General features: G+C 39.0%; 1 protein-coding gene across 19 annotated transcripts in view; it reads right to left on the bottom strand.

The window, feature by feature from the left end:
* ERC2 (ELKS/RAB6-interacting/CAST family member 2) overlaps positions 1 to 26,783 on the bottom strand; it is an 840,901-nt gene that overhangs the window by 570,974 nt on the left and 243,144 nt on the right. For all 19 annotated transcript variants that reach the window (XR_012669214.1, XR_012669216.1, XR_012669218.1 and 16 more), the window contains one exon: positions 20,539 to 20,706. Coding sequence is in view for 1 of the 19 variants with exons in the window: in XM_075130329.1 (XP_074986430.1) it covers positions 20,539 to 20,706 (168 nt within the window). In the remaining 18 variants the exon portion in view is untranslated. The remainder of the gene's footprint in view (positions 1 to 20,538; positions 20,707 to 26,783) is intronic.

The raw sequence follows: 26,783 nt of genomic DNA, 5'->3' as shown, positions 1-26,783 counted from the left end.
TTAGGCCCTATGATGGTGTCCCCGAATAGATATGTGGACACAGTTGGCAATGGGCTTTGTTGCAAGGATAGTTTCCTGGATTAGTGGTTCTTTTGTGTGGTGTGTGGTTGCTGGTGAGTATTTGCAGCATGGAAAGAGCAGATTCTACAGGGCTCTAAATATTCTCAGTGCATGTGAATGGAGGGTGGGCAGAACACTCTCTCTGGCCCCTCATCTTGCTAGCCAGTGCTGCTGTATTGCAGACATATGTTGCACCAGATATAACGGTCAATGCACATTACACCCCCGAAGTTCAAGGAAACAGGAAGACAGTTTGTGATTCTCCAGGTCAAATTTTGCTTCCTGGTCTGCTCCTGGGACAGTACAGCTACACATGCCCCCATAAATAAGATTGTAGCATGGCCAAAATTGACTAGGCTTTAGATTTCAAAATGTATTTCAAGTACAGCATGTTATCATGATATAGAACTAAACACACTTATTAAGTTCTCTCACTCACATAACATGGCTTTTTAATAAAACAATTGAGTTGTTAATACACGGTCAATAAACATGACTCGTTGATCTATATGATTCACTGTAACTAAATTAAAAATAGCTTCATAAAGGTAATATTTAATCATAATTTTCATAAAATCATAGGAAAATCTCTTCAACTGTTAACATTCCAGAGAACATTCTAAATAAAAATCCAAAGGAATTTAACTTTCTAAAACAAATGCCTTCAAGAAGAGAAGAAAATCAGACTTCAACATACACTCATTTTGTACAGATTATTGTGGATGGGGGTAAAATTAGAGAGTTAAAGGGCTAATGAACATTCAAACACAACTCAGAATGATCTTAAACTTCTCAATGGTAACTGGTGTTATAACACGTTATAAGCTGCCCTGCTTCTCATCCAAATCACACCATACTCGCATCCCTTAATGTTTCCTGAATAGTTCTGTCACAGGTGGTAATCATTTTGGAGACTGTTTATAATTCTGACATCCTGATTTATTATCACTCTACTAAACAATCCCATTAAATGTTCCTCAAGAGTTTTTAGATCTTCCTCATTATATATTGTCAAATCCTAATGACAGAATTTAAGATGAGTCACGAGCAGATTAATAATTACAATGCAGCATTTGTGAAAGGTAGCAGATTTTTCAGTGTAATTACCAATGTGATTTTTAAAAAATAATTTTTTTCTCTTAGAGAAATTAAACACGTGTGTGAGAAAAACCATTCAGCTGAGACTGTCAAAATTCAAAGAATTTCTAAAGGAATAAAGAAATCTGTTAGGTGCCAACACTTTCACACAAAATAAGTTAAATGACTTTTCCACTTCTTTCTTAGGTCCAGCAACCAATATGCATGTTTAAGATAGCAATCAAATGCCTTTACTTTTAGGAAATATATTAGAAATTTAGAAAAGCATTTCAGCAGAAAGAATGAGTCTCATACAGATATTTTAGATCAGGTTAGGGTGCCCCGGATGTGGTTCCACAAGTTGATGTTACCATTTCTGATACTGAGATTGCCTGGCTGAAGAGGAATGAAAGCAGGATCATAACTAACCATGGTTGTTTCTCCTTGCAAAAAATTGCAAGTCATGGCTCTCTCACAGCGAAAAATGCAAAACTCAGAATCTTAAAAAAAGAAAAGCCATCATACACAGCATTTTACTGACATTTATTTCCCAATAGAAAACAATAGTTAAAAGCATATAAGGATAGGGGGAAAAAAACAAAATAAATATATATGCAACATTTTATAAAACACATAATTTCATAAAACACCAGCTAGTTAGTATGTTAAGGGAAAGTATAGTCTCGTGGTTAAGGAACAAAAATGAAAGCAAAGAATTCTATGTGGGTTCTGTTGCCGGCTCTGCCACAAATTTACCATGTGATCTTGGGCAAGTCACAAAAGCCTTGATTCAGCAAAACTCTTAAGCAGGTGCTTACTGTGTTGACGTACCACAGACTTCAAGGTTAAGCCTATACTTAACTGCTTTGCAGAACTGGGACCTTGTCTGTCTAAGTTCCCCCATTTCCCCAACTGTAAAATGGGGCTAATAATACTTCTCAACTTAACCAGGATGTTGTGAAAACAAATGTATTAATATCTGCGAGGTTTTTAGATACGTCAGTAATGAGGAAATTTCTACAAATAAATACATTTTAAAATATTGGCCAAATTCAAAAGTAATGTATAAGTGACAGTTAAACTCCCTTACATTCAAACTCCCACAAACCAACTTATGCCTTTTCCACCCATGTGTAAAGGATGGAGTCTAATTGGTCTAATTTATCCAGCATGACAGGTCTCCTATAATTTCTAAATGCATCTTTACAAGAAGAGAGGATGATAAAGACCTTGTTTTTTAGGGCCACGGGTGTGAGACTGGGAAGAGGACACATGTTTTTGTCATATAAATCAAGGCCGTGGTAGGTATCTAGCCTTAGGCCCTGAAACTGCAAACTGATGCACCATCATAGGATCTTACACCAGTGCAGAGCCCTATAAGCCAATGGAACTCGAAATAGGAATGAGGGACTGCACCAAAGTATCAACTTGCGGGACTGGGGCCTTATTTCTCATCAACAAAGGTAACACCATGTATGTTGCTCCAACTACCATACACTGGACAAAAACATTAAGAAGATACTGGATTTCTTTTTGTTTAATACATATATAAACTTGCTGAATTTACTAAAACAAAATCTTTAACATATTAAGTATAATGGTTTAAAATAAAGTTTGAATTTGGGTCCTAACAGCAGAACCTGTCAAACAACACACTATGGTCAATGATGGGAATAGCTCCACTTGCCTTTCCCCTATACACAATAGCTAAGGACTCGTCTTCTCCCACCTTCCAGTTTACTGTTGTTTCACACCTTGCAATATAACTAGGAGTAATTAGATCAAATGAAGGAAAGGAAAACTTCTTAAGTGATAAGAAAATATTGCTCTATAAAATGGTTAAAATAAAGAGATGGCAGTCCCATTTAGAATTGGACTGATCTGGAAAATTCACTACTAGGAACAATCCTGCATTACCTCCTAAAGGATGGACTAGTTGGCTTTTAAAGTCTTTTCCATCTCTAATATCAAATACATTCCATCTCATGGTAAGCACGTTAGATGGATGATATTACTAAAACCATCAGCAGCAAAATAGTTAATCATGTTTATATTTAAATTCTCATTGTAAGGCTTCAGAGTTAATACCCCTCTGAAATGAATGGAGCAATTCCTGTCTCTCTTAAAACTGCTTGTTCTGGGTCTCTGCATACTGATTCAGACAACACAGCATGTTCAGCAGGTTTTCTTCTCATATAGGTCAATATTTTCAAAACTTAATTGCATTTAAGGCTGCTCAGCACTGCTGAAAATAACACCTTTATTTCAGTGCCTCAAAATGGAACTAGGTTTCTTTAAGAAATCATATTTTTTCAATTTTGGCTGTCTTTTTTTTTAAAAATGAAATGCTTAAATTCTATATAAATTGATGGGAGGCACCAATAACTACTGGAACAGTATTACAGACAATTCTGGCTTTGGTATAGAGAAATAAGTGCATGATAGATGAGCCACATTTGAATCTAATGATGACTAAATGTTCATACCTGAGGGCTATATGCATTATTACAAGTAGATCAAGGGGTCATGATCAATACTTTGAGGCAGATTCTCTGCCCTGTTTGTATCCCTTTGTGCTGTTCAAGTGACACAAAGGGAGCAGAAGTCACCCACAATTCTCCTGTTGATGATTCCACAAACATGGTATGTTCCTTGTGGTATACAACCAGCATAACTGATTCCTACACTTACTTGTACACAGCCCTCTGCTGTACTGATCATGGAGAAGCGAAGTGGTTGGAGCACACTGAACTGAAGCACACTAACAGTAGGGATCTATTATTGACCACCTGACCAGGACAGTGATAGTGAAGATGAAATGCTAAGGGAGATTAGAGAGGCTATCAAAATAAAGAACTCAATAATAATGGGGGATTTCAATTATGCCCATACTGACTGGGTACATGTCACCTCAGGTCGAAATGCAGAGACAAAATTTCTCAATACTTTAAACGACTGATTCTTGAAGCAGCTGGTACAGGAACCCACAAGGGGAAAGGCAACTCTCGATCTAGTCCTGAGTGGAGCACAGGATCTGGTCCAAGAGGTAAATATAATAGGACCAGTTGGAAATAGAAGACCATAATATAATAACATTTAATGTTCCTGTGGTGGGAAGAACACCTCAACAGCCCAACACTGTGGCATTTAAGTTCAGAAAGGGGAATTATGCAAAAATGAGGAGGTTAGTTAAACAGAAATTAAAAGGTACAGTAACTCAAGTGAAATCCCTGCAAACTGCATGGACACTTTTCAAAGACACCGTAACAGAGGCTCAACTTAAATGTATACCTCAAATTAAAAAACACAGTAAAAAGAACTAAAAAGGAGCCACCATGGCTTAACAACCATGTAAAAGAAGCTGTGAGAGATAAAAAGGCATCTTTTAAAAAGTGGAAGTCAAATCCAAATGAGGTAAATAGAAAGGAGCATAAACACTGCCAAATTAAATGTAAAAATGTAATAAGAAAAGCCAAAAAGGAGTCTGAAGAACTGCTAGCCAAAAACTCAAAAGGTAATAACAAAATGTTTTTTAAGTACATCAGAAGCAGGAAGCCTGCTAAACAACCAGTGGTGCCCCTGGACGATCGAGATACAAAAGGAGCACTTAAAGACGATAAAGTCATCGCAGAGAAACTAAATTAATTCTTTGCTTCAGTCTTCACGGCTGAGGATGTTAGGGAGATTCCCAAACCTGAGCTGTCTTTTGTAGGTGACAAATCTGAGGAATTGTCACAAATTGAAGTGTCACTAGAGGAGGTTTTGGAATTAATTGAGAAACTTAACAGTCACCGGGACCAGATGGCATTCACCCAAGAGTTCTGAAAGAACTCAAATGTGAAATTGCGGAACTATTAACTATGGTTTTTAACCTGTCCTTTAAATCAGCTACTGTACCCAATGACTGGAAGATAGCTAATGTAATGCCAATATTTAACAAGGGCTCTAGAGGTGATCCTGGCAATTACAGACCAGTAAATCTAATGTCAGTACCGGGCAAATCAGTTGAAACAATAGTAAAGAATAAAATTGTCAGACACATAGACCAACATAAATTGTTGCGCAAAAGTCAACATGGTTTCTGTAAAGGGAGATCATGTCTCACTAATCCATTAGAGTTCTTTGAGGGGGGTCAACAAACATGTGGATGGGGGGATCCAGTGGACATAGTGTACTTAGATTTCCAGAAAGCCTTTGACAAGGTCCCTCACCAAAGGCTCTTATGTAAATTAAGTTGTCATGGGATAAGAGGGAAGATCCTTTCATGGATTGAGAACTGGTTAAAAGACAAGGAACAAAGGGTAGGAATAAATGGCAAATTTTAGAATAGAGAGGGGGAACTAGTGGTGTTCCCCAAGGGTCAGTCTTAGGACAAATCCTATTCAACTTATTCATAAATGATCTGGAGAAAGGAGTAAACAGTGAGGTGGCAAAGTTTGCAGATGATACTAAACTGCTCAAAATAGTTAAGACCAAAGCAGACTGTGAAGAACTTCAAAAAGATCTCACAAAACTAAGTAATTGGGCAACGAAATGGCAAATGAAATTTAATGTGGATAAATGTAAAGTAATGCACATTGGAAAAAATAACCCCAATCATACATACAATATGATGGGGGCTAATTTAGCTACAACTAATCAGGAGAAAGATCTCGGAGTCATCGTGGATAGTTCTCTAAAGACGCCCACGCAGTGTGCAGCAGCAGTCAAAAAGCAAATGGGATATTAGGAATAATTTAAAAAGGGATACAAAATAAGATGGAGAATATCTTTTTGTCCTTATATAAATCCATGGTATGCCCACATCTTGAATACTGCATACAGATGTGGTCCCCTCATCTCAAAAAAGATATACTGGCATTAGAAAAGGTTCAGAAAAGGGCAACTAAAATGATTAGGGGTTTGGAATGGGTCCCATATGAGGAGAGATTAAAGAGGTTAGGACTTTTCAGCTTGGAAAAGAGCAGACTAAGGGGGGATATGATAGAAGTATATAAAATCATGAGTGGTGTGGAGAAAGTGAATAAGGAAAAGTTATTTACTTGTTCCCATAATATAAGAATTAGGGGCCACCAAATTAAATTAATGGGCAGCAGGTTTAAAACAAATAAAAGGAAGTTCTTCATTCAGTGCACAGTCAACCTGTGGAACTCCTTGCCTGAGGAGGTTGTGAAGGCGAGGACCATAACAGGGTTTAAAAGAGAACTGGATAAATTCATGGAGGTTAAGTCCATTAATGGCTATTAGCCAGGATGGGTAAGGAAAGGTGAGAAGAGAATAAGAGAAGATGACTACTTGGCTAGAAAAAAATGAGCAAGCTGAGACCCACCAGAAAAACCTGGAGATCCTTTTCCACGTCCAGCTGACCTCATAAGGTGCAAAGAGAATGAGATAAGAGGTCTATACGAGTCCTTTCCATTTTCCCTGCTGATGTGATAGAGTGAACAAAGGCTGAAGAAACGAGGGCTCCACTTTATTCCCTCCTGTCAACTTCAGTAGAATCCCAGGTGGGAGAATATCTTTGCCCTGGTCTCAGCATATGTACACCTTACGAATTGTGCTGGGGTTGGAAAATGACTTCTATACACTTTACAAGATGTGTAAGAAAGAACTTCACTCTGAGGCACCTCTAATATGCCTTAGCAAAGATTTCCAAATAGGACCAGGAGGAGATGGAGTTAAGTTCCCACCTCAACTATTCACTGGCTTGTAGAGCAGTAGCCATGCACCACAGTGAGTAAGCTTAACCATATATACACAAAATGTCTTCCAGTACTTTCCCTGGGGCAGTACATCTCTGCATAACCCAGGATTATGAGCTGTACCTTAAATACAGCTGTGTGAGAAATGGTTTTCCCATCCTGCAAAATATTCAAAGATTTCAAAATTTTTCACAGTTTTACATTGGGGCAAAACTGAGACCTTTTGAATTCCTTTTGTGAAAAACTAGAGTAAGAGAGAAACCCTAGGATACCCAAGAGCCCAGTGGTTAGGCCACTCACCTAGGTTAAGGGACACCCAGATTCAAGTCCCTGCTCTGCCTGATTTAGAGCAGAGACTTGAACCTGGGTCTCCCACATGAGTAACCTAACTGCAGAGCTATTAACTATTCTGGGGGGGTCTCTCTCTTTCTCTCTCACTGAATTCCATCCGAGACCTGAGAAACCTTTCCCAATGAACTTTTTACCTAAAGTGATAGGTTTCTGCAAACAGTTTTGATTTCAATGAAATGGCATTTTCCAGCATAAAAAACGTTTACTTGGAAAATTCAGCTCTAGATTTAAAGTCCCTAGTAATCAGTATGTTGGGAAACAAAAGCCAGAAGAAGACAGGCACAGTGCTACGTCGGGGTTTGTCAACAGAATACATTAGCTGCATATATTCAAAAATCAGGCATTACAAAACAAGGAAATTTAGAGCTAAGGTTATATTTAAAAGAAATCCAAATAAATTAAGTAGTGGAAATGCACAGTTAAAGCACCCAAACAAACTTAATATGTTCAGATTTCATTAACAACAGTCTCATAATGTTTGATACTCTTGAGTTACTCATAGCTACTGTCTATCTACTGTATTTATGTATGAAGGGAATACACCATATTATTCAGACAAAATTGTTGAATCCCTTCTTTACGTGCAAAACTCAACTTGACCTTATAATCAATTAATCAAAAATTGATAATTTTATGGGTTCAAATTTACTTAATAATTAAAGAGACTTCAGATAACCAAGCTTGACTGACTTTATTAAAAAACTGTCAGTCAGAACATAACAGAAAAGATATGCGCTACCAAACCAGAGTCTGTTAGATCCAAGCCTAGCAGCAGTGGCATGTTTGATCTCAGCTGATTTCAACCTGCATGATTCTGATTGTCTGCTTTTAGTCTGTTATAATTATACCCCTAGGTTTTGAGACCATTTATAGTTTCAGCTGCTGTTCGTTAGACTCAGAATCATACACTTTAAGGTCAGAAGGGACCATCATGATCATCTAGTCTGACCTCCTGTACATTGCAGGCCACAGAACTTCACCCACCCACTCCTATAATAAACTCCTAATCTCTGGCTGAGTTACTGAAGTCCTCAAATCATGACTTAAAGACTTCAAGTTATAGAGAATCCACCATCTACACTAGTTTAAATCTTCAAGTGACCCATGGCCCATGCTGCAGAGGAAGGTGAAAAAACGCCAGGGACTCTGCAAGTCTGACCCAGGAGAAAATTCCTTCCTCTTTTCTACCTGAAATACCTCTTATTTTAATACATATCCAGACTGTCATATTTCATAAATTTCTTAACTGCAAAATTAATATCTGCTGCTTACTCACTGAGGTGATACATTACATTTATATATCTTCCTGCCTGTTGCAGTTAAGACATTACTTGCGAAATCATTGGGCTCTGTGTTAAAGGTCAATATATCTTTCCTAACACGTTTAGTAAGCTTGTATTTTTCCCATTTTAGCATGGCCATAGACAATTATGTGAATCTGGTTCATGAGCAAGGTATAGGCCTTATAAAAGTCTGGTTCATAGATGAACAACCTTAACCATTAGGTCTTCACCAGAAGTACAATAATGAAGATTGTGTAAATCAGGGATAAAGTAAAAAATGCTAATTCACTATAAGACCATGAGAACCTCCCGCCACCTTTTTTTTTTAAGCACTGGTTGGGAGGCAGATGATCTGGGTTCTACTCCTGGAGTTGCCAAGTGTCCAGTCTAAAAGGGAACCTGGCAGTATCTGGTCAGCACTGTGGATCAGACACTAAAAGTCCAGTTAACTGCAGTAACTGGCCTCCATCACTGGGGGGGGGGGGGGGTAGAAAGAGCAGCAGCTGCTGCTGGAGCCTGGAGGAGCAGTGGAGCACTAAGGAACAGCTCCAGTGGAAAGAGGTACCAGCAGCTCCTCCCACCTCCCAAGTGCAGCTCTCCCTGCCCTGCCCCACCCCAGTATGGCTCTCCCTCCCCCACCCTGCCCCAGTCACCCCCCACCCCAGTGTGGCTCTCCCTCCCCCACCCTGACCCAGTCACCGCCCCTCACCATTGATGCCTGGCTCTCCCTGTCCCTTTCTGGCCCCAGTTACACACCCCTGGAGCCTGGCTCTCTCCAACATCCTGCCCCAGTCACCCCTCAATTCCTAGAGCCCTGCTCAGCTGGCAGGGGGAGGATGGTGGAGAGAGCAGCGAGCTGGGGGAAGAGAAGCAGGGGTCGGGGCCTCAAAGGAAAGAGGTGGAGCAAGGGGCGGGGCCTCGGGGAAGAGGTAGAGCAGGGGAAGTTCCGGCACTCAGTGTCCAGTTTTCACAAATGAGAAAGTTGACCACCCTACTCCTGACTCTAACAAAAACTGCCTGTGTGACACTTGTTCAACACAAACTCTATCTTAGCTTGCCTAGCATGAGTGTTGTGAGGCACAGTTCAGTGAAGCTTGTTAAGTGCTTTAACGTGCACATATGGAAGGTACTATACACCTGTAGAGTATTAATACTTGGGTTGTCAATCGATTAAAAAAATTAATTGTGATTAATCACACTGTTAAACAATAATAGAATACCATTTATTTAAATATTTTTGAATGTTTTCTACATTTTCAAATTACAACACAGAATACAAACTCTACAGTGCTCACTTTATTTTTATTTACACTGTAAAAACGAATATAAATAGTATATTTCAATTCACCTAATACAAGTACCTTTGTGCAATCTCTTTATAATGAAAGTTGAACTTACAAATGTAGAATTATGTTCAAAAAATAACTGCATTCAAAAATAAAACAATGTAAAACTTTAGACCCTACAAGTCCACTCAGTCCTACTTCATCCAATTGCTCAGACAAATAAGTCTGGTTATAATTTGCAGAAGATAATGCTGCCCATATCTTGTTTACAATGTCACCTGAAAATGAGAACAGGTCTTCACATGGCACTGTTGTAACCAGCATCACAAGATATTTACATGCCAGATGCGCTAAAGATTCATATGTCCCTTCATGCTTCAACCAGCATTCCAGAATATATGTGTCCATGCTGACGACGGGTTCTGCTCGATAACAATCCAAAGCAGAGTGGACTGACACATTTTCATTTTCATCACCTGAGTCAGATACCACCAGAAGAAGCTTGATTTTCTTTTTTGGTGGTTTGGGTTCTGTAGTTTCCACATTGTAGTGTTGCTCTTTTAAGACATCTGAAAGCATTCTCCAAACCTCGTCCCTCAGATTTTGGACCGCACTTCTGATTCTTAAACCTTGGGTCGAGTGCTGTAGCTATTTTTAGAAATTCACATTGGTACCTTCTTTGCGTTTGTCAAATCTGCTGTGAAAGTGTTCTTAAAACAAACATGTGCTGGGTCATCGTCTGAAACTCCTATAACATGAAATATATGGCAGAATGCAGGCAAATCAGAACAGGAGACATACAATTCCCCCCCAAGGAGTTCAGTCACAAATTTAATTAACGCATTATTTTTTTAATGAGCATCACCAGCATGGAAGCATGTCCTCTGGAATGGTGGCCAAAGCATGAAGGGGCATATGAATGTTTAGCATATCTAGCACATAAATACATTGCAACGCCAGCTACAAAAATGCCATGCGAATGCCTGTTCTCACTTTCAGGTAACATTGTAAATAAGAAGCAGGCAGCAGTATCTCCCATAAATGTAAACAAATTTGTTTGTCTTAGCAATTGTCTGAACAAGAAGTAGGACTGAGTGGATTTGTAGGCTCGAAAGTTTTACACTGTTTTGTTTTTGAGTGCAGTTATGTAACACAAAAAAATTACATTTGTTAGTTACACTTTCACAATAAAGAGATTGTACTACAGTACTTGTATGAGGTGAATTGAAAAATACTATTTCTTTTGTTTATCATTTTTACAGTGCAAATATTTGAAATCAAAAATAATAATATAAAGTAAGCACTGTACACTTTGTATTCTGTGATGTAATAGAAATCAATATATTTGAACATGTAGAAAAACATCCATAAATATTTAATAAATTTCAATTGGTATTCTATTGTTTAAAAGTGCAATTAATTACAATTAATCTTTTTAATCGCAGTTAGGTTTTTTTAGTTAATCGCATGAATTAACTGCGATTAATCAATACCCCTAATTAATACTAATGTTGAATTATCTATATAGTGGAATCAGTCATTATTATTGATTCTCTAGAAGGGTAGTTCTACACTGTCTAGCTTTTGCACTACTATAGCTATGAACGACTTTATAGAATTCTATATGTGCAATGTAATAAAAAGGATTGATGAAAAATTAAGAATGCCTTTGTATAAAATTGACAACAGAAATTATATTCGTGTATGAGCATTAACATGGCATGTTATGTGCCAAAATAAGTTGAGAATCTGATGAAACCTTGTTGATTTTTATTATGTACCTAATACACCTAGTATTCTAGAAATTCACTGAGTACAGGGAGTATAATTCATTTCTAGATAACAGATAAAGTCTGTTTTTACAGTACAAAAATAAATATGACTGTATTTAGCACATCTGGGACTCAAGATCATTCAAATAGAATGCAACAGCCCTGCCAGTAAAGTAAAATATATATCTACAATAAAGCATGAGAAACTATGAAGCATTGAGTATATTTCAAAGGAACTGAAAATGGAATTTCTGTAATATTACCTAATGTATACACATTAGGTAAGAGTATACAATCAATGTATATAGTATAAATGAATAAAAATTTTAACACAAGTTATTTAAATATTCTGTTACAAAGAATATATTTTAAATGTATAAATAATATTAATATTAATAATATTTTAATATTATTAATATTTTAAATGTATACACTATAATTGTATGCATCCCAGAGAAACACAGACATTACAGAGTCAACTAAAAAATATTCCCCATTCTAAATTTCCAGGTAGATGAAAATTATTTGGTAAGCAAATTTCAAGGAATTTCATTTACAATCTTCTTGAAGTACATTGCATATATTTGTTTTGAATTGGAACTCATTTTCTTTTTGTGACTTTTACTGTATGCTGAAATGTATATCACTGCATTAAGACTAAAATGCCTATTAACCCATTACATATACAGAGGTTCTCATTTCTATCTGATCTCCCAGGGAAAAATAAGTCACTTTAATGTGTTCAACCCTGCGGCCAAAAATCTCTTGCACATGAACAATTACAGCTAATTTAAACCCAAATTGCTTCCTCTAAGAGGTGGATATCATTAAGCAACTTTCCCCATTTCCTTTCACAAAGAGATCTTAAAGAGAGAAAAGAACTAAAGAAAATTCCTTGTGATGCAGTATGATAAAATCATTAGGCCTACACTACTTACTTCAAAGAAGAAGTAAGCTTTTCTATGGGGCATATAAAGTAGCTTGCTGTGCTTCAAAGCCTCATCAATTTATTAGGTCATTTAATTATTAAAGTGTGACCAAAACTGTTCAAAATGTCAACAGGTTTCTTTGTGGAAGACTAGATCATTGTGTTTCAGGTTTAGTTATAATCATTTATTACTTAGCAAAGCAGAGAGGAGAAAAAGACAGTTAAAGTTAACATATATAAAAATACACACACACACACATATAATGTATACATATATATATGAAAACACAATTTCTGGTGATTAAGTCATTGACAAGTTCAAGTCCACTCTGCATGGATTTAGCCAGCCCCTACAGCACATTCAGGCTTCCCCACCGGGTGCCAGTAAAAGCCATAGGAAAAATGTTTTAAAAGTGCAAGATCTCCACAAATACAGAACAAACTTAAAGCCTTGCCTCATTCATAAACAGATCAAGTCTTGTCTTCTGGCACAGAGGTGAATTAGATCCGGATAGCACTGGGAAGTGATGATATTCAGCAGGAATTATATAGCACCTGTTCTTCAGTAGTACACAAAATCTACTGCTATATGGATCCTTTTCTCATTTAAAGTTAACAGTATCTCACACTATTGGATCAAAATCTCATTACCATTTATATAGTACCATAAATATACATGGCCAATAATAAAAGTCAGGTATGTTCTCTGCCCTGAAGAGCTCACACCGTACCATTCCACCTATCCAATCATTTGAATATTCATCTTTCCTTTGGTTTTCCTGAGAGGCTAACAATAAATGGATGTGTAACAATTGGATCACATCCTTTGCACATCAGACAATTAGGATAATTTTAACTCAAACTGCTTCCTGTAAAATGTTCAAGCTTGAGCCCATTGTCGTGTAGCAAATGAGACCAGAAGGGACTGGAAGCACGGGTAAAAGAAACGTCTTCTCTGTCATAATGCCTGATGCCAGCAATGCATCACAAAGTACCACTGCAGTTTCAGAGGAAACGGTCAGCCCTTTTTTGCCACAGTCCACATGATAACAATAAATGCTGCACTTCCCTTAACGTGTATTGGCTAATGAAGAATTAGGTAATCAAATCAGTGGAGAACTAACTGGAATACATCACCATCAATATGGCAGGGAAATTAGCGGGGGAATCTGCTCAACATCTTAGATGTCTGTACACAAACACAAGGAGTATGGTGAATAAACAGGAAGAACTGGTGTATCTGTCCATACTCTAATTTATGACTTAACTGGCATCACAGAGATGTGGTGGGCTAAGTCTCATGACGGGAATATTGGTATAGAGGAGTACTATTTTTTCAGGAAGGAGAGGCAGTATAAAAAAGGAAGGAGGTGTTGCATTATCCATCAAGAAGACTACACTTGTTCTGAGATCCAGAAGGAGGTGAGAGGCAGACCAGTTGAAAGTCTCTGGGAAAAGATAAAAATGGTAAAATGATAGGATAGACTAATAGAGACCTGCAATTCAGGAAGAGGAGGTAGATGAGGCATTTTTACAACAAACAGAAATATTCAAAACTCAAGACCAGATAGTAATGAGGCACTTTAATTACCCAGGTAGCTCCTGGAACAGTAATATGGCAAAACACAAAATTTCCAATAAATTCTTGGAATGTATTAGGAACAACCTTTTGTTTCAGAAAGTGGAAGAAGTAACCAGGGGAACTGCCATTTAGACATGATTCTGACCACCACGGAGGAATAGGCAATTAGGGTGAAAGTAATCGTGAAATGATAGATTTCAGGAGTCCAGGGAAAGGATGGCGTGAGAGCAGCAGAATAAGAACAATGGACTTCAAAAAAATCAGACTTTAACAAACTCAGAGGACTGGTAGTTAAGGTCCCATTGGAAGAAAAATCTAAGAAAGAAAGGAGTTCAGGAGAGCTGGCAGTTGCCAAGGAGACAATATTAAAAGGCACACTGCAAACTATGCGATGTGAAAGAATTATAGGAAGAACAGTAAGAGGCCAATACAGTTCCATCAGGAGCTCTTTAATTCCCTGAAGATCAAAAAGAAATCCTACAATAAGTGGAAAACATGGATAAATTGCTAAGGAGGAGTACAGAAGAACAGCATAAGCATGTACAGACAAAATCAGAAAGGGTAAGGTAAGGGTAAGGAGTTATAATCTGAGTTCTAAAAAGGTTCATGATGACAAGATACTCAACACAATTAATATTAACAACAATGGGGAAGAAAAATAAGCCAAAACAGGGAAAGGTCAGGTTAGAGAATATTTAGGCAAGTTAGATGTATCCAAGTCAGCAAGGCCTGATGAAATTCTTCCTAGGGTATTTAAGGAACTAGCTGAAAAAATCTTGGAACTGTTAGCAATTATCTTTGAGAACTCATGGAGGATGGGCGAGGTCCCAGAGGACTGGAGAAGGGCAAATATAATACATATCTTTAAAAGGGGGAAACAAAGGATGCTGGAATTACAGACCAGTCAGCCTAACTTTGATCTCTGGAAGGATACTGGAACAAATTAATAAACAACCAATTTGTATGCACCTAGAAGATAATAGCATTATAAGGAATAGCCAGCATGGGTTTGTCAAGACAAATCATGCCAAACCAACATAATTTCCTTCTTTGGCAGAGATGCTGGCCCTAGTGGATAGAGGGAAGCAGTATATAGGATATATCTTGCTTTTAATAAAGCTTTTGTCATAGTCCCACATGACATTGTCAGAAGCAAACTAGGGAAATGCAGTCTAGTTTCATTTAATATAAGGTGGGTGCACAACTAGTTGAAAGACCATACTCAATGGCCAATGTCAAACTGGGAGGGCCTATCTAGTGGAGTACTGCAGGGGTCATTCCTGGGTGTGGTTCTATTCAATATTTTCATTAATGACTTCGATAATGGAGTGGAGAGTATACCTATAAAATTTGCAGATTACATCAAACTGTGAGGGTTACAGTTAATGCTGGAGGACAGGATTAAAATGCAAAAGAACCCTGACAAGTTGGAGACTTGGTCTGAAATCAACAAGATGAATTTCAATAAAGACCCAAGTGCAAAGTACTTCACTTAGGAAAAGTCAAATGAATACCCACAAAATGGGTGGTAGCACTGCTGAAAAGGATCTGGGGTTTATAGTGGATCACAAAGTGAATATGAGTCAATGTGATGCAGTTGCAAAAAAAAGGCTAATATTCTGGGGTGTATTAACATGAGTATTATAGGAAAGACATTGGAGGCAATTGTCCCATTCTACACAGTACTGGTGAGGCCTCAGCTGGATTATTGTGTCCAGTTCTGGACATCACACTTTAGAAAAGATGTGCTCAAATTGGAGAGAATTCAGAGGAGAGAAATAAAAATGATAAAAGGATTAGAAACCTGACAAATGAGGAAACATTAAAAAACATTTAAAAACGGGCATGTTTAGTCCTGAGAAAACACCAAATAACAGTCTTCATATATGTTAAGGACATGTAATAAAGAAGACAGTGATAAAACGGTTAACTACCTATAACTGTTGTTCTTCGAGATGTGATACAGATATGTGTTCTATGGGGGGGCAGGGTGTCCTGTGCAGTGGAGCCGGATAACTTTGCCTAGCAGTACCTGTAGAGGTATGCTCATGCCCTGCAGGCATAGCCCCTCCTCTGGTCATATAAAGGTGGCTCCACCCTGACCCTCTCAGCTCCTTCACACCAAATATTGTAAGTGCAGACTCTGATGCAGAGTAGATGGGGGGGAGGGTGACAGAAGTAGGTAACCATTTTTTCTTCTTTGAGTAAATGCAGCTGCGTATTCTATGTGGGCGACTTGCAAGCAGTACTCACAGAACATAGGGCTTGGAGACTATTTAAAGCAGGATTACAGGACTGCTTTCCCAAAGTTTGCATCTGATCTGGATGCAGCCTTAATGGCACAGTGGTTTGTACAGATATGCACAGAGGACCACGTGGTCACCCTGCGAATGTCCAATATAGCAACGTCATTTACAAATGTCGCTGATATCACCGGAGCTCTGTGAAATGAGCTCGTACCCCTTGAGGAGGTGTAACCTGGGCTATGCTGTCATGATACAGGAAGTTATCCACCTGGAAACTCTCTGTGAAGGCCTGTCATTCGGTCTCCACAGGAAACAAACAGGCGTGGTGAGGAATGGAAAGGTTCAGTTCTGTCAAGATAAAATATTAGACATCACCTAACATCCAGAGTGTGGAGCCACTGCTCCTCTGGGATTGAATGTGGCTTAGAAAAAAACATTGGTAGATCTATGTGGTTCAAATGAAACTTGGATTCCACATATGAGAAAAACTAGAAGTGCGGACACATGGTTTCTTTGTCTTTGGAAAATTGCATGTAAGGAAGCTCTGCCATCAAAGCATAGAACTCGCACACGCACCTTGCAGATGTTATCACCACAGGTGAGGCAGTTTTCTGACACAGAAGGGAATAAGAAGAAGTTGCCAGAGGCTTAAACAAAGATACTGTAAGAGCTACTAAAATAATATTAAAGCAACCGGCTCTTTAACCGGATAGGTGGAGATGAGCGACATCTTTCACGAACCTCACTGCCATAGGGTTTGAAAACACAAACTTCCCATGGATAGGTGGATGAAATGCTGAAATTGACACAGGTGGATCCTCAGTGAACTAATCACAAGGCCAGAAGACTGAAGGTGTAATAGGTACTCCAAGATGTCCTGGATACAAGCCCATGTTGGTTGAACTCCCCAGGCTAATGACCATACTGAGAACCACTTCCACTTCCACCCTGGCAGAGAGCTTCCCACTGTTAAGCTAGACCTGTTGGACTGCCTCCGAGCATCATTCCTCCTCCTCATGTAACTATGCAGCATCCATTCTGTGAGATGCAGGGCACTGATCGCTGGGAGAAAATTCTGACTGGGCTATTGAGTCAGGAGGTCACGATGAAGAGGAAGGGATATGGAAGGTTGGACCAACAATGTGAGGAGGTTGGAAAACCAATATTGTCTCGACTGCACTGGAAAACGAATCTCAAGATGATCAGAATTGGAGGAATGACATATAAGAGTGCCAGTTCCCAGCTCAAGTGAAAAGCATCAATCAACAAGCCTGAACTGAGACCCCCCCCTTGGGAACAAAACAACTGGCATTTCTTGTTTTCTCTCATAGCAAACAGGTCAATTGTCAGCATGCCCCAGAGTGCAAAGACAGACTGCAGGATGCTAGGCTTTAGAGATCACTAGCGATTCAGGGAGAAACTCCTGCTGAGGTGATCTGCCCAATGAGTGTGGGTCCCAGGCAAGCAATCAGCCACGGGGGTAATGTTTTCCCTGGTACAAAACTGCCAGAACCTGATTGCCTCCTGACAAAGCACATTGGAGTGTGCTCCCCCACTGCCTGTTCATATAATACATCACAGTGGTACTATTGGTGAGCATGAAAACCACTGAGCCCCTGATGAGATCTTAAAAGGCCTGACAAGAATCATAGATAGCATAAAGCTCCAGGACATTGATATGTAAAGAAGTTTCACATTCTGACCATAGGCCTTGAACCTTCAGTGACCCCAGATGCAGTCCCCAAACTATTAAAGGAGCCATTGATGACAATAGTTCTGATGGTGGTGACCAAGTGAAGGGAATGCCCTGGCACAAGTCCTGAACCATCCACCACTGCAAGAAATCCAGGACTGGGAGTGGAAGACTCACCAGTCTGTCTAAAGGATGACAGTATGGACGATAGGCTGACTTCAGTCACATTTGAAGAGGATAAAGTCACATGGCATATTGGACTACCTGTGTGCATGCAACCATATGGGCTAGAGACCTCAGGCATACTCAGGCTGTGGTTGAAAGCTGGGTCTTCAGCTCTAGACATAAGTGACAGATTGCCTGGAATCATTTGGTCAGCAGAAATGCTCTCGAATTCGTAGAGTCTATCAGGGCCCAATGAGCTTGATTCTTAGAGTTGGAACCAAAGTTGACCTCCCGCTGTTTAAGAGGAGATACAGATGATTGAGTAGGCATAGTGTGAACTAGATATGACAAAGGACATGCTCTCTTGACTTGCCACTCAGTAACCAATCATCCAGATAACAGAAGATATGAATTCCCCTCTTCCTGAGGTATACTGTTACTGTGACCATCCATTTCATAAAGACCCCAGGGGCAGAAAACAGGCCAAAGGGCTAGTGTTGGTCCACCACAGCAAACCAGTTTGAGAGAATTGCTACATGAAAATAAGCATCCTGAAGGTACAGGCAACAAACCAGTCATTGTGGTTTAAGGCAGGAAGTATTGTTGCCAGGGTGACCATCTGGTATCTCATGTATCAGACATATTTGTTAAGATTACAGAGGCTGAGGATATGTCTCCCAAGGGTTTGGGAACCAGGAAATACTGGGACTAGAATCCCTGTCCCCAGTGCTTCAGGAGGCCCTCCTCTACAGCCCCAAAGGCCAGTAGAGACTGAACCTGCTAAAAGAGTGGTGTCTCGGGAAAGGGGTCCCTGAAAAGCAACGTGGGAAGGGTGGATAGAGAGGAACTGTATGGCATAATCTTATTGGACAGTGCTTAGGATCCAATTGTCTATTGTAATAGAGTCTCAGACATTATAAAAGCAGGTCAGTCAGTCCCCAAACCAGGGGAATGGGGAAGGAGAAGGTACTCCTGGATCATTGTCCTGAACACATGAGTCAGAACAGGCATTTGCTAGGCGCTGTGGGGATGGTGATGGGAAGGGGAGGTGTAGCTGGCTACACCCAGAACCAGAAGACTGCCTCAGTCTCCTTTGGGATCTGTGGCTCTTTCTGAAGTAGTGCTAGGCAGCAGGATGTTTTTACTCTTATTCTATCATCATGATTTTATATTTATGTTTCCTTCTATTTTATTTGACCGATGAAGGCAGATTTGCAATTTCAAATTTTTATTTGTACCTTATTAACATGTAAGAGGATGAATCCTGGGACATGCAGTTCAATAGACACCTAGAATCTCAGAATATATATTTTAAAAATAGAGATTAATGTCAGCTAACTTTTCTCCATGAATATGATGAACTAAAGTGATATTTGGCCCCTGGAATTCCTTTACCTAGGATTAAACTTTGAACTATCAGGCAAGAAACCAATCTATTTAAATTAGTATACTTTCCTGAATGTAAAGAGTTTATTTTCCTTTTATAAATGCAGTGTCTAACTGTTCATGTTCTTTTAAAATGCACACCAATTCAAAACTTACAAATAAAACAGTTAAAATATAAATTTAATTCTTATTTTGTGTTTCATACCTTCACAGTAAAAAACAGACATGGAAAAGGAAGACCATTTTTGTGGAGAAGACCATTTTTAACACTGAAATGGTTTATTTAATCACATTTGAAAACCATCTCAACTGCGTAAAGCATATTTAAATATCTATATTTTCAAGCTCTGTACTTTAGACACTACACACTAAAAAACCCTAATATACTGGTCTATTAGGATTAACAATCTATTCACATTTGAAAATCAAAGCTAATTTTCTAAGAAACAAAGACTTCACACCAATAACCTACACCCCTCCTATATTTATGCACCCTTCAAAACATATAAACGCCCTCTCTCTTTAGAATTGAAATGTACAATAGAAGACACAAAAATGAGCATTAGGTCTGAGGAAACAGGTCTGAGGTCCCAAACTATGTCAAGACAATTTGAAATTAGGAGTGAAAATATTAAGAAGAAATGAATTTAGTGGAAATATATTTCACTAAAGACAAGGGAAATCTCAGCTACAGCTACACACCCTTAATGTTGTGGATTCCATACATGGGTCCAATCTTGCAATGCTAACACATGCAGGACTGCTACTGAAGTCAGTAGGTTCTTTTCAAGAACTGCAGGATCAGTGCTAACATACTGTAATAAGGAAAATATGCTAAATGTATTAGCACATGGCAGGGTCTAAGCTGTTACACTATTTTTAACAAATTGAAAAAAAGCCCAGAATATATCTTCTGCAAAGATTTGTAACTAATACATCATTTTAACCCTGACACACTCTGTTAACTAAACACTTATATTGCATTGTATGATGAGAAAATAACTTACCTCTGTCTGAAGTATGGCAGCTCTCTGTTCTTTGGCAGTAAGCGACTCTTTAAGCACTTCAATGTGTTGCTTGCAATCTGAATTCTGATTGCTAAGGGTTTCAAGCTTAGTTTGTAAGGCGAGAAGTTCTGATTCTTTCTTTGAAAGTTCCTGTTTCAATTGGTCAATCTGCAAAATTAAAAAATATTGTTTTACATCATTAATCTCCAATTTATACTCACATGAGTTTGGAGAGATGAGAATAAATCTCCTGTGATGCAACCCAGATACCTTCTGGAGAGGCAAGAGAAGCATTAAGGTTCTGACCTTGAGATGCTCGGCACCCACAATTTCTATTAAGTTTATGTTTGCAGTGTTGTTATAGTCATGCTGGTCCACGGATATAAGAGACAAGAAGTGAGTGAGGCAATGTCTTTTATTGGACCAACCTCTGTGGTGAAAGTGACAAGCCTAAGAGCTCCACAGAGCTCTTCTTTATGTCTGGGAAAGGTAATCAGAGCATCACAGTGAAGTGAGCAATTAATATTTTTTGCAGTTAGAGGACAAAGGAGGGTAAGTGGGGTATAGATTGTTGTAATGAGACATAAATCCAGTGTCTCTACTCAGTCCATGATTTTTGATGTCTACCAGTTTTGAATTTAAGCTCCCAAGATCAACTTTTGAAGGTGTTGTGCAGGTCTCCTTTGAGGATGAGGTCAGATATGGAGTTATCGTTTTGTGAAAAGTGTTCACTCACAGTTGATAGGATGTTTTTGTCATTTATCATTTTTCTGTGTGCGTTCATTTGAGAGTAGAGTGACTTTCTTGTTTTACCCACATAGTAGTTGTTGGTGCATTTGATGCACTGGATGAGGTACACCACATGTTGTGATGGGCTTGTTAATTGTCCATTTTATTTTGAAAAAAGAAAAGGAGTACTTGTGGCACCTTAGAGACTAACCAATTTATTTGAGCATGAGCTTTCGTGAGCCACAGCTCACTTCATCAGATGTGTACCGTGGAAACTGCAGTTTCCACGGTACACATCTGATGAAGTGAGCTGTGGCTCACGAAAGCTCATGCTCAAATAAATTGGTTAGTCTCTAAGGTGCCACAAGTACTCCTTTTCTTTTTGCGAATACAGACTAACACGGCTGTTCCTCTGAAACCTGTCATTTTATTTTGAATGGTTTCTATACAAAGGAAACATAAAGCTTTCATGCATGTGTAGATTGAATGCAACACCATACTCCCTACAAGACCACAGTTATCATTACTATTGGCTGGGGTGAGCGCAGGTTATGAGCATGGCAGTAAGAACTAGCTGTAGATGAGGAATTTAACCATGGGGTGGAGAACAGAGTGATAGAACTCTAACCATCTTCCACTTGCCACACAGTTAATGTCCTTCACCCTCCATTTTCCTTCCCTGGCAACTCATGCGGAGCTCACCAGTAACAGGAAAGCCGAAGGAAAAAGTCATAATTAAGAAAAGGTTGGATGGGGCGGGGAGAAGGAGAGAATTGGGGAAAAAATTCCAAATGGTAAGTCTATTAGACTGTAAAAGTTGTGGAAATCCCATCATTTACGACAGGGGTTCTCAACCTGATGCTCATTAACAGGTGTCAGAAGGATCACAGCTACCCTGCCCTTCCCATATTGCTAAATGGAAGAAGGTGTCCTGGGATGGAAAAGACTGAGTATTTCAAACATTTAAAATTGGTCAAAGCACTGGAGAATATATTATAAAGAACAATCCTAAATATAAGATCACATAACAGGTATTCTTCTTCTCAAACTTCTGTGTGACAACAGTGGACCAGCAAATTAGCTACTCAAATACTTTATTGTGAGATACTTAATATTAGCTATTTAAATTACCAAATAACTTTAGCCTGCATGGGGCTGAATGGGCAGCAACTTTTCAGAGATATTATTTCAGTCTGTCCCTCTGCTAACTGTGGCAGGCTCTTGGTTTTCATTTAAAAGTTTTTCCTCACAACCAAAAGGGCCAGGAATTTTTATTTTAAATCAAAGTTTAAATCCTATGAAGGTGACCAAAGAGGAGCTGGAATTGCCCTATCCATTCTCTCCTTTCAGTTTAATCCCATAGGCCACTTGGGATGAGGTTAAATCTAGAGCTGAAGGGAGTGGTAGCCCAGAAAATAAAAGTTTGTCATGTTTAACCATATCCTCAAAATCAAAACACAATAATATATCACAGCCATAATTCTGAATTACACATTTAGGGTTATTCTCTTTTTCTCTTCACAGGTTTCAGAACATTTTGTATCCACTAGATTGGAGAATTTGGCTGGTCACCCTTTGTCTATTGCACAAAATCCTAATCTATACAGGAAGCTAAAGCAATAGCCTTTATAGTCTTAATTTAGCAAAAGAAAGAAAAAGGAGTGTAGAAAAAAAACAGATGTTGGGAAAAGTAAAGAGAAACATAAAACATGTATCCCAAAACTACTCAAGAAAGAAAAAAAATTCAGCTTGAAAGTAAACCTTCTTCTCTCCTCCCCATCATTTATTTATTTTGCCAGCACATGTAAGAAAATGCGGAAACTAAAACAAAAAGGTACTCAAAATATAGACTGGGAAAATCTGAGTACATAATATAAAGGAGGAACCCTAGATCTGAGGCCAATCTAATTATATTACATGTTTTATACTAGACCCTTGTGGACATCACACACACCTAATCTCTACTGGAAGCTTTTCACAGCTTTGTTCATGACACTACCAACACTCTGAGAAATAAACAGCCAAGGAAAATGGCTTCATTTTCATCACAGATATGCTCCTCATTGCTCAGAAACTCTCTGCTCATTAGCATGCAGTTCCGGTTTGAAGATCTGTGCACTGTAAGGAGTTCAAGAAAATGTGTTACAGGTCCCAAACACAAAAGAACAGATCCAAGTTAGGATACCAGTGTCTGCGGCAAACTCTTTAATAAAATTAAAATAAAATAAAACAAAAATGAAAATGAAAAAGAATGCAAGAGCTGGGACATCTCCCTTAAAAAGAAATATCCAGGACAGAACAAGACCTCACAATTTTTATCTGATACATTCAGTTGTTAAAAGGTTCTTGTACAGTATGGTTCCCTGTAAAAAGTTATGCACTTCTTTAAACAATTCTTTGTCCTCGCTGAAGTGGTTGCATTCCCACTCCATTAAACATCAAGGTGAATGTAAGAAGAATGTTGACATGATCCAGTGAGGACTCACGCCCCCCTATTGGAGTCAAAGTAAAACAATGACCACAATTTCCGTGTGAGTTAGAAATAAAGACTACAATGAAGATTTACCTGGATGTCTGGATATAGATTCTAGATCCAAGTCCAGAAGGGACCCATTGTGATCATCTAGTCTAACCTCCTCTATAACACATCACAAGCCCCAGAACTTCCCCAAAATAATTTCTCGAGCATATTTTTAGAAAACCAGCCAAACTTCATTTAAAGTGGCCAGTGATGGAGAATCCACATGACCCTTGGCAAACTGTTCCAGTGGTTAATTACCCTCACTGTTAATGATATACACCATTATTTCCAGTCTGAATTTGTCTAGCTTCAATTTCTAGCTATTAGATAGTATTTTACCTTTCTCTGCTAGATTGAAGATACCATATATGGTACCCCAGGATCACTAATTGTCTTTATTCCTGACCGTCTCATTCTCTGGAGAAGTTTGGAGGTGTGTGTTTATTATTAGTGTGTTAGACTTTACGAAGAAAATACCTTGATGCTGTACAAATGCAATGTTCACTAATGGTCTTCATGCAGCTGATACACCTTCCTTTCTAGATTTAAATTAAGAAGAGATGTAAACTAAATACCTATTCTTTAAGTATAATAGTATAAAGAGAATTCTAACACCTAACCATGAAAAGAGCCTTGTTCTATTGTTTGGCATCAATCAGGACTTATATTTATCAAAACTTCTTATCAGCAATCTCAGGTTCGACAGACCAGGTATAATAAGATCTGCTTGCTGACAGCCATATAAATACTTTTTCCACCGTGAAAGGTTCTCTGATGAATGGCAGAACTAGTATCTTTTTCTGCAAATCTCAGTTGTAAGAGGAAGGACAGGGCTGGTGAAAGAAGGTGTACAGTGTTTCATCAGAATGTGACATACTTATCCAAGTACTGATCTGAAGGTCATGATGAAACAATGGTATGTATAACAGTCTTCTTCTCATTCATCCGCTCTTTAGAGAAAAGAAATATATTGAACCTCTTCCTCTCAATAACACTGGAACTCCCCCTTTATATACAAGATTTTGGACATTATTTATACCTTAAAAGCTTCAATATATTTTCTGAGATATTGTAGTAATTACATTGTAAGTCACTGAACTGCATACTTCTAGGTTAACCACATGTGAAAGCGTACTGTAATCTCACTAAGGGTAACCCCACTTATGAGTTTTAAAAGACTGTATTGAACATAAAAAGTGCTAAAAAAAAAAAACCCTTTAAAAATAAAGTAAGCTGCCAAAAGGGCCATAACCTTTCATTTCTCCAGTGGGAAGAATCTAAGACATTAGCTAAAACATGGCAGGTGGCATGGGATACTGAAGATACAGGAGATCCCACACTTTCTAAAATTAAGGTATTTTCTGAGCTGGCAAATCCTAATACCTTTAATACCATACAATGATAATTGTTCTCATTGTCTCCATTTTATGGTCGGTATAACTAAGACTCAGAGAGTAAAATGATTTGTCTAGAAGCCAATGGAAGCTGCAGAGGCAGTGCTCAGGGCAGGGCAGGGGCATGTGCAGAGCCGCCTGCTGCACCTCCGCCTAGGAGCAACTGGGACAGGTCACCGCTTGAGGGGAATCACCCAAAGTAAGCACGCCCTGGATCCGGCACCCCGCATCCCCTCCCATACCTCAGATCCCCTCCTGCACCCAAACTCCCTCCCAGAGCCCACACCCACTCCCGCACCCCCCCCTTTCTCCCTCCCCCCGCATCCAAACTCCTTTCCTCTTTGTTAACTGGCATTTTTTACTTATCAGCACCACTAATCCCCAAAACATGCTGGATAAAACAGCTTTTACTGTATCTTGACTACAGTAAGGCTTTTGACACTGTCTCATGAATTTCTCATGAACAAACTAGAAAAATATAGCCTAGATGAACCTACTAAAAGGCGAGTATACAACTGGTTGAAAACGCAAACAGAAAGTAGTTATCAATGGTTCACAATCAAACTGGAAGGGCCTTTTGAGTGAGGTCCCACAGGGATATGTCCTGGGTCTGATTCTATTCAATATCTTCATAAATTATTTGGATAATGGCATAGAAAGCACACTTATAAAGTTTGTGGACAATACCATGCTGGGAGGGGTTGCAAGTGCTTTGGAGGACAGGATTAGAATTCAAAACAATCTTGACAAACTGGAGAAATGGTCTGAAATAAATAGGATGAAATTTAATAAGGACAAATGCAAAGTACTATAAACAGGATGGAATAATCAATTCATAGAATCATAGAATATAAGGGTTGGAAGGGACCCCAGAAGGTCATCTAGTCCAACCCCCTGCTCAAAGCAGGACCAATTCCCAGTTAAATCATCCCAGCCAGGGCTTTGTCAAGCCTGACCTTAAAAACCTCTAAGGAAGGAGATTCTACCACCTCCCTAGGTAACGCATTCCAGTGTTTCACCACCCTCCTAGTGAAAAAGTTTTTCCTAATATCCAATCTAAACCTCCCCCACTGCAGCTTGAGACCATTACTCCTCGTTCTGTCATCTGCTACCATTGAGAACAGTCTAGAGCCATCCTCTTTGGAACCCCCTTTCAGGTAGTTGAAAGCAGCTATCAAATCCCCCCTCATTCTTCTCTTCTGCAGGCTAAACAATCCCAGCTCCCTCAGCCTCTCCTCATAACTCATGTGTTCCAGACCCCTAATCATTTTTGTTGCCCTTCGCTGGACTCTCTCCAATTTATCCACATCCTTCTTGAAGTGTGGGGCCCAAAACTGGACACAGTACTCCAGATGAGGCCTCACCAATGTCGAATAGAGGGGAACGATCACGTCCCTCGATCTGCTCGCTATGCCCCTACTTATATATCCCAAAATGCCATTGGCCTTCTTGGCAACAAGGGCACACTGCTGACTCATATCCAGCTTCTCGTCCACTGTCACCCCTAGGTCCTTTTCCGCAGAACTGCTGCCTAGCCATTCGGTCCCTAGTCTGTAGCTGTGCATTGGGTTCTTCCGTCCTAAGTGCAGGACCCTGCACTT

The sequence above is a fragment of the Caretta caretta genome, chromosome 7 (assembly GCF_965140235.1).
Source record: "Caretta caretta isolate rCarCar2 chromosome 7, rCarCar1.hap1, whole genome shotgun sequence".
Taxonomy (NCBI): Eukaryota; Metazoa; Chordata; order Testudines; family Cheloniidae; genus Caretta; species Caretta caretta.
This window is presented reverse-complemented; position numbering and strand designations above follow the sequence as displayed.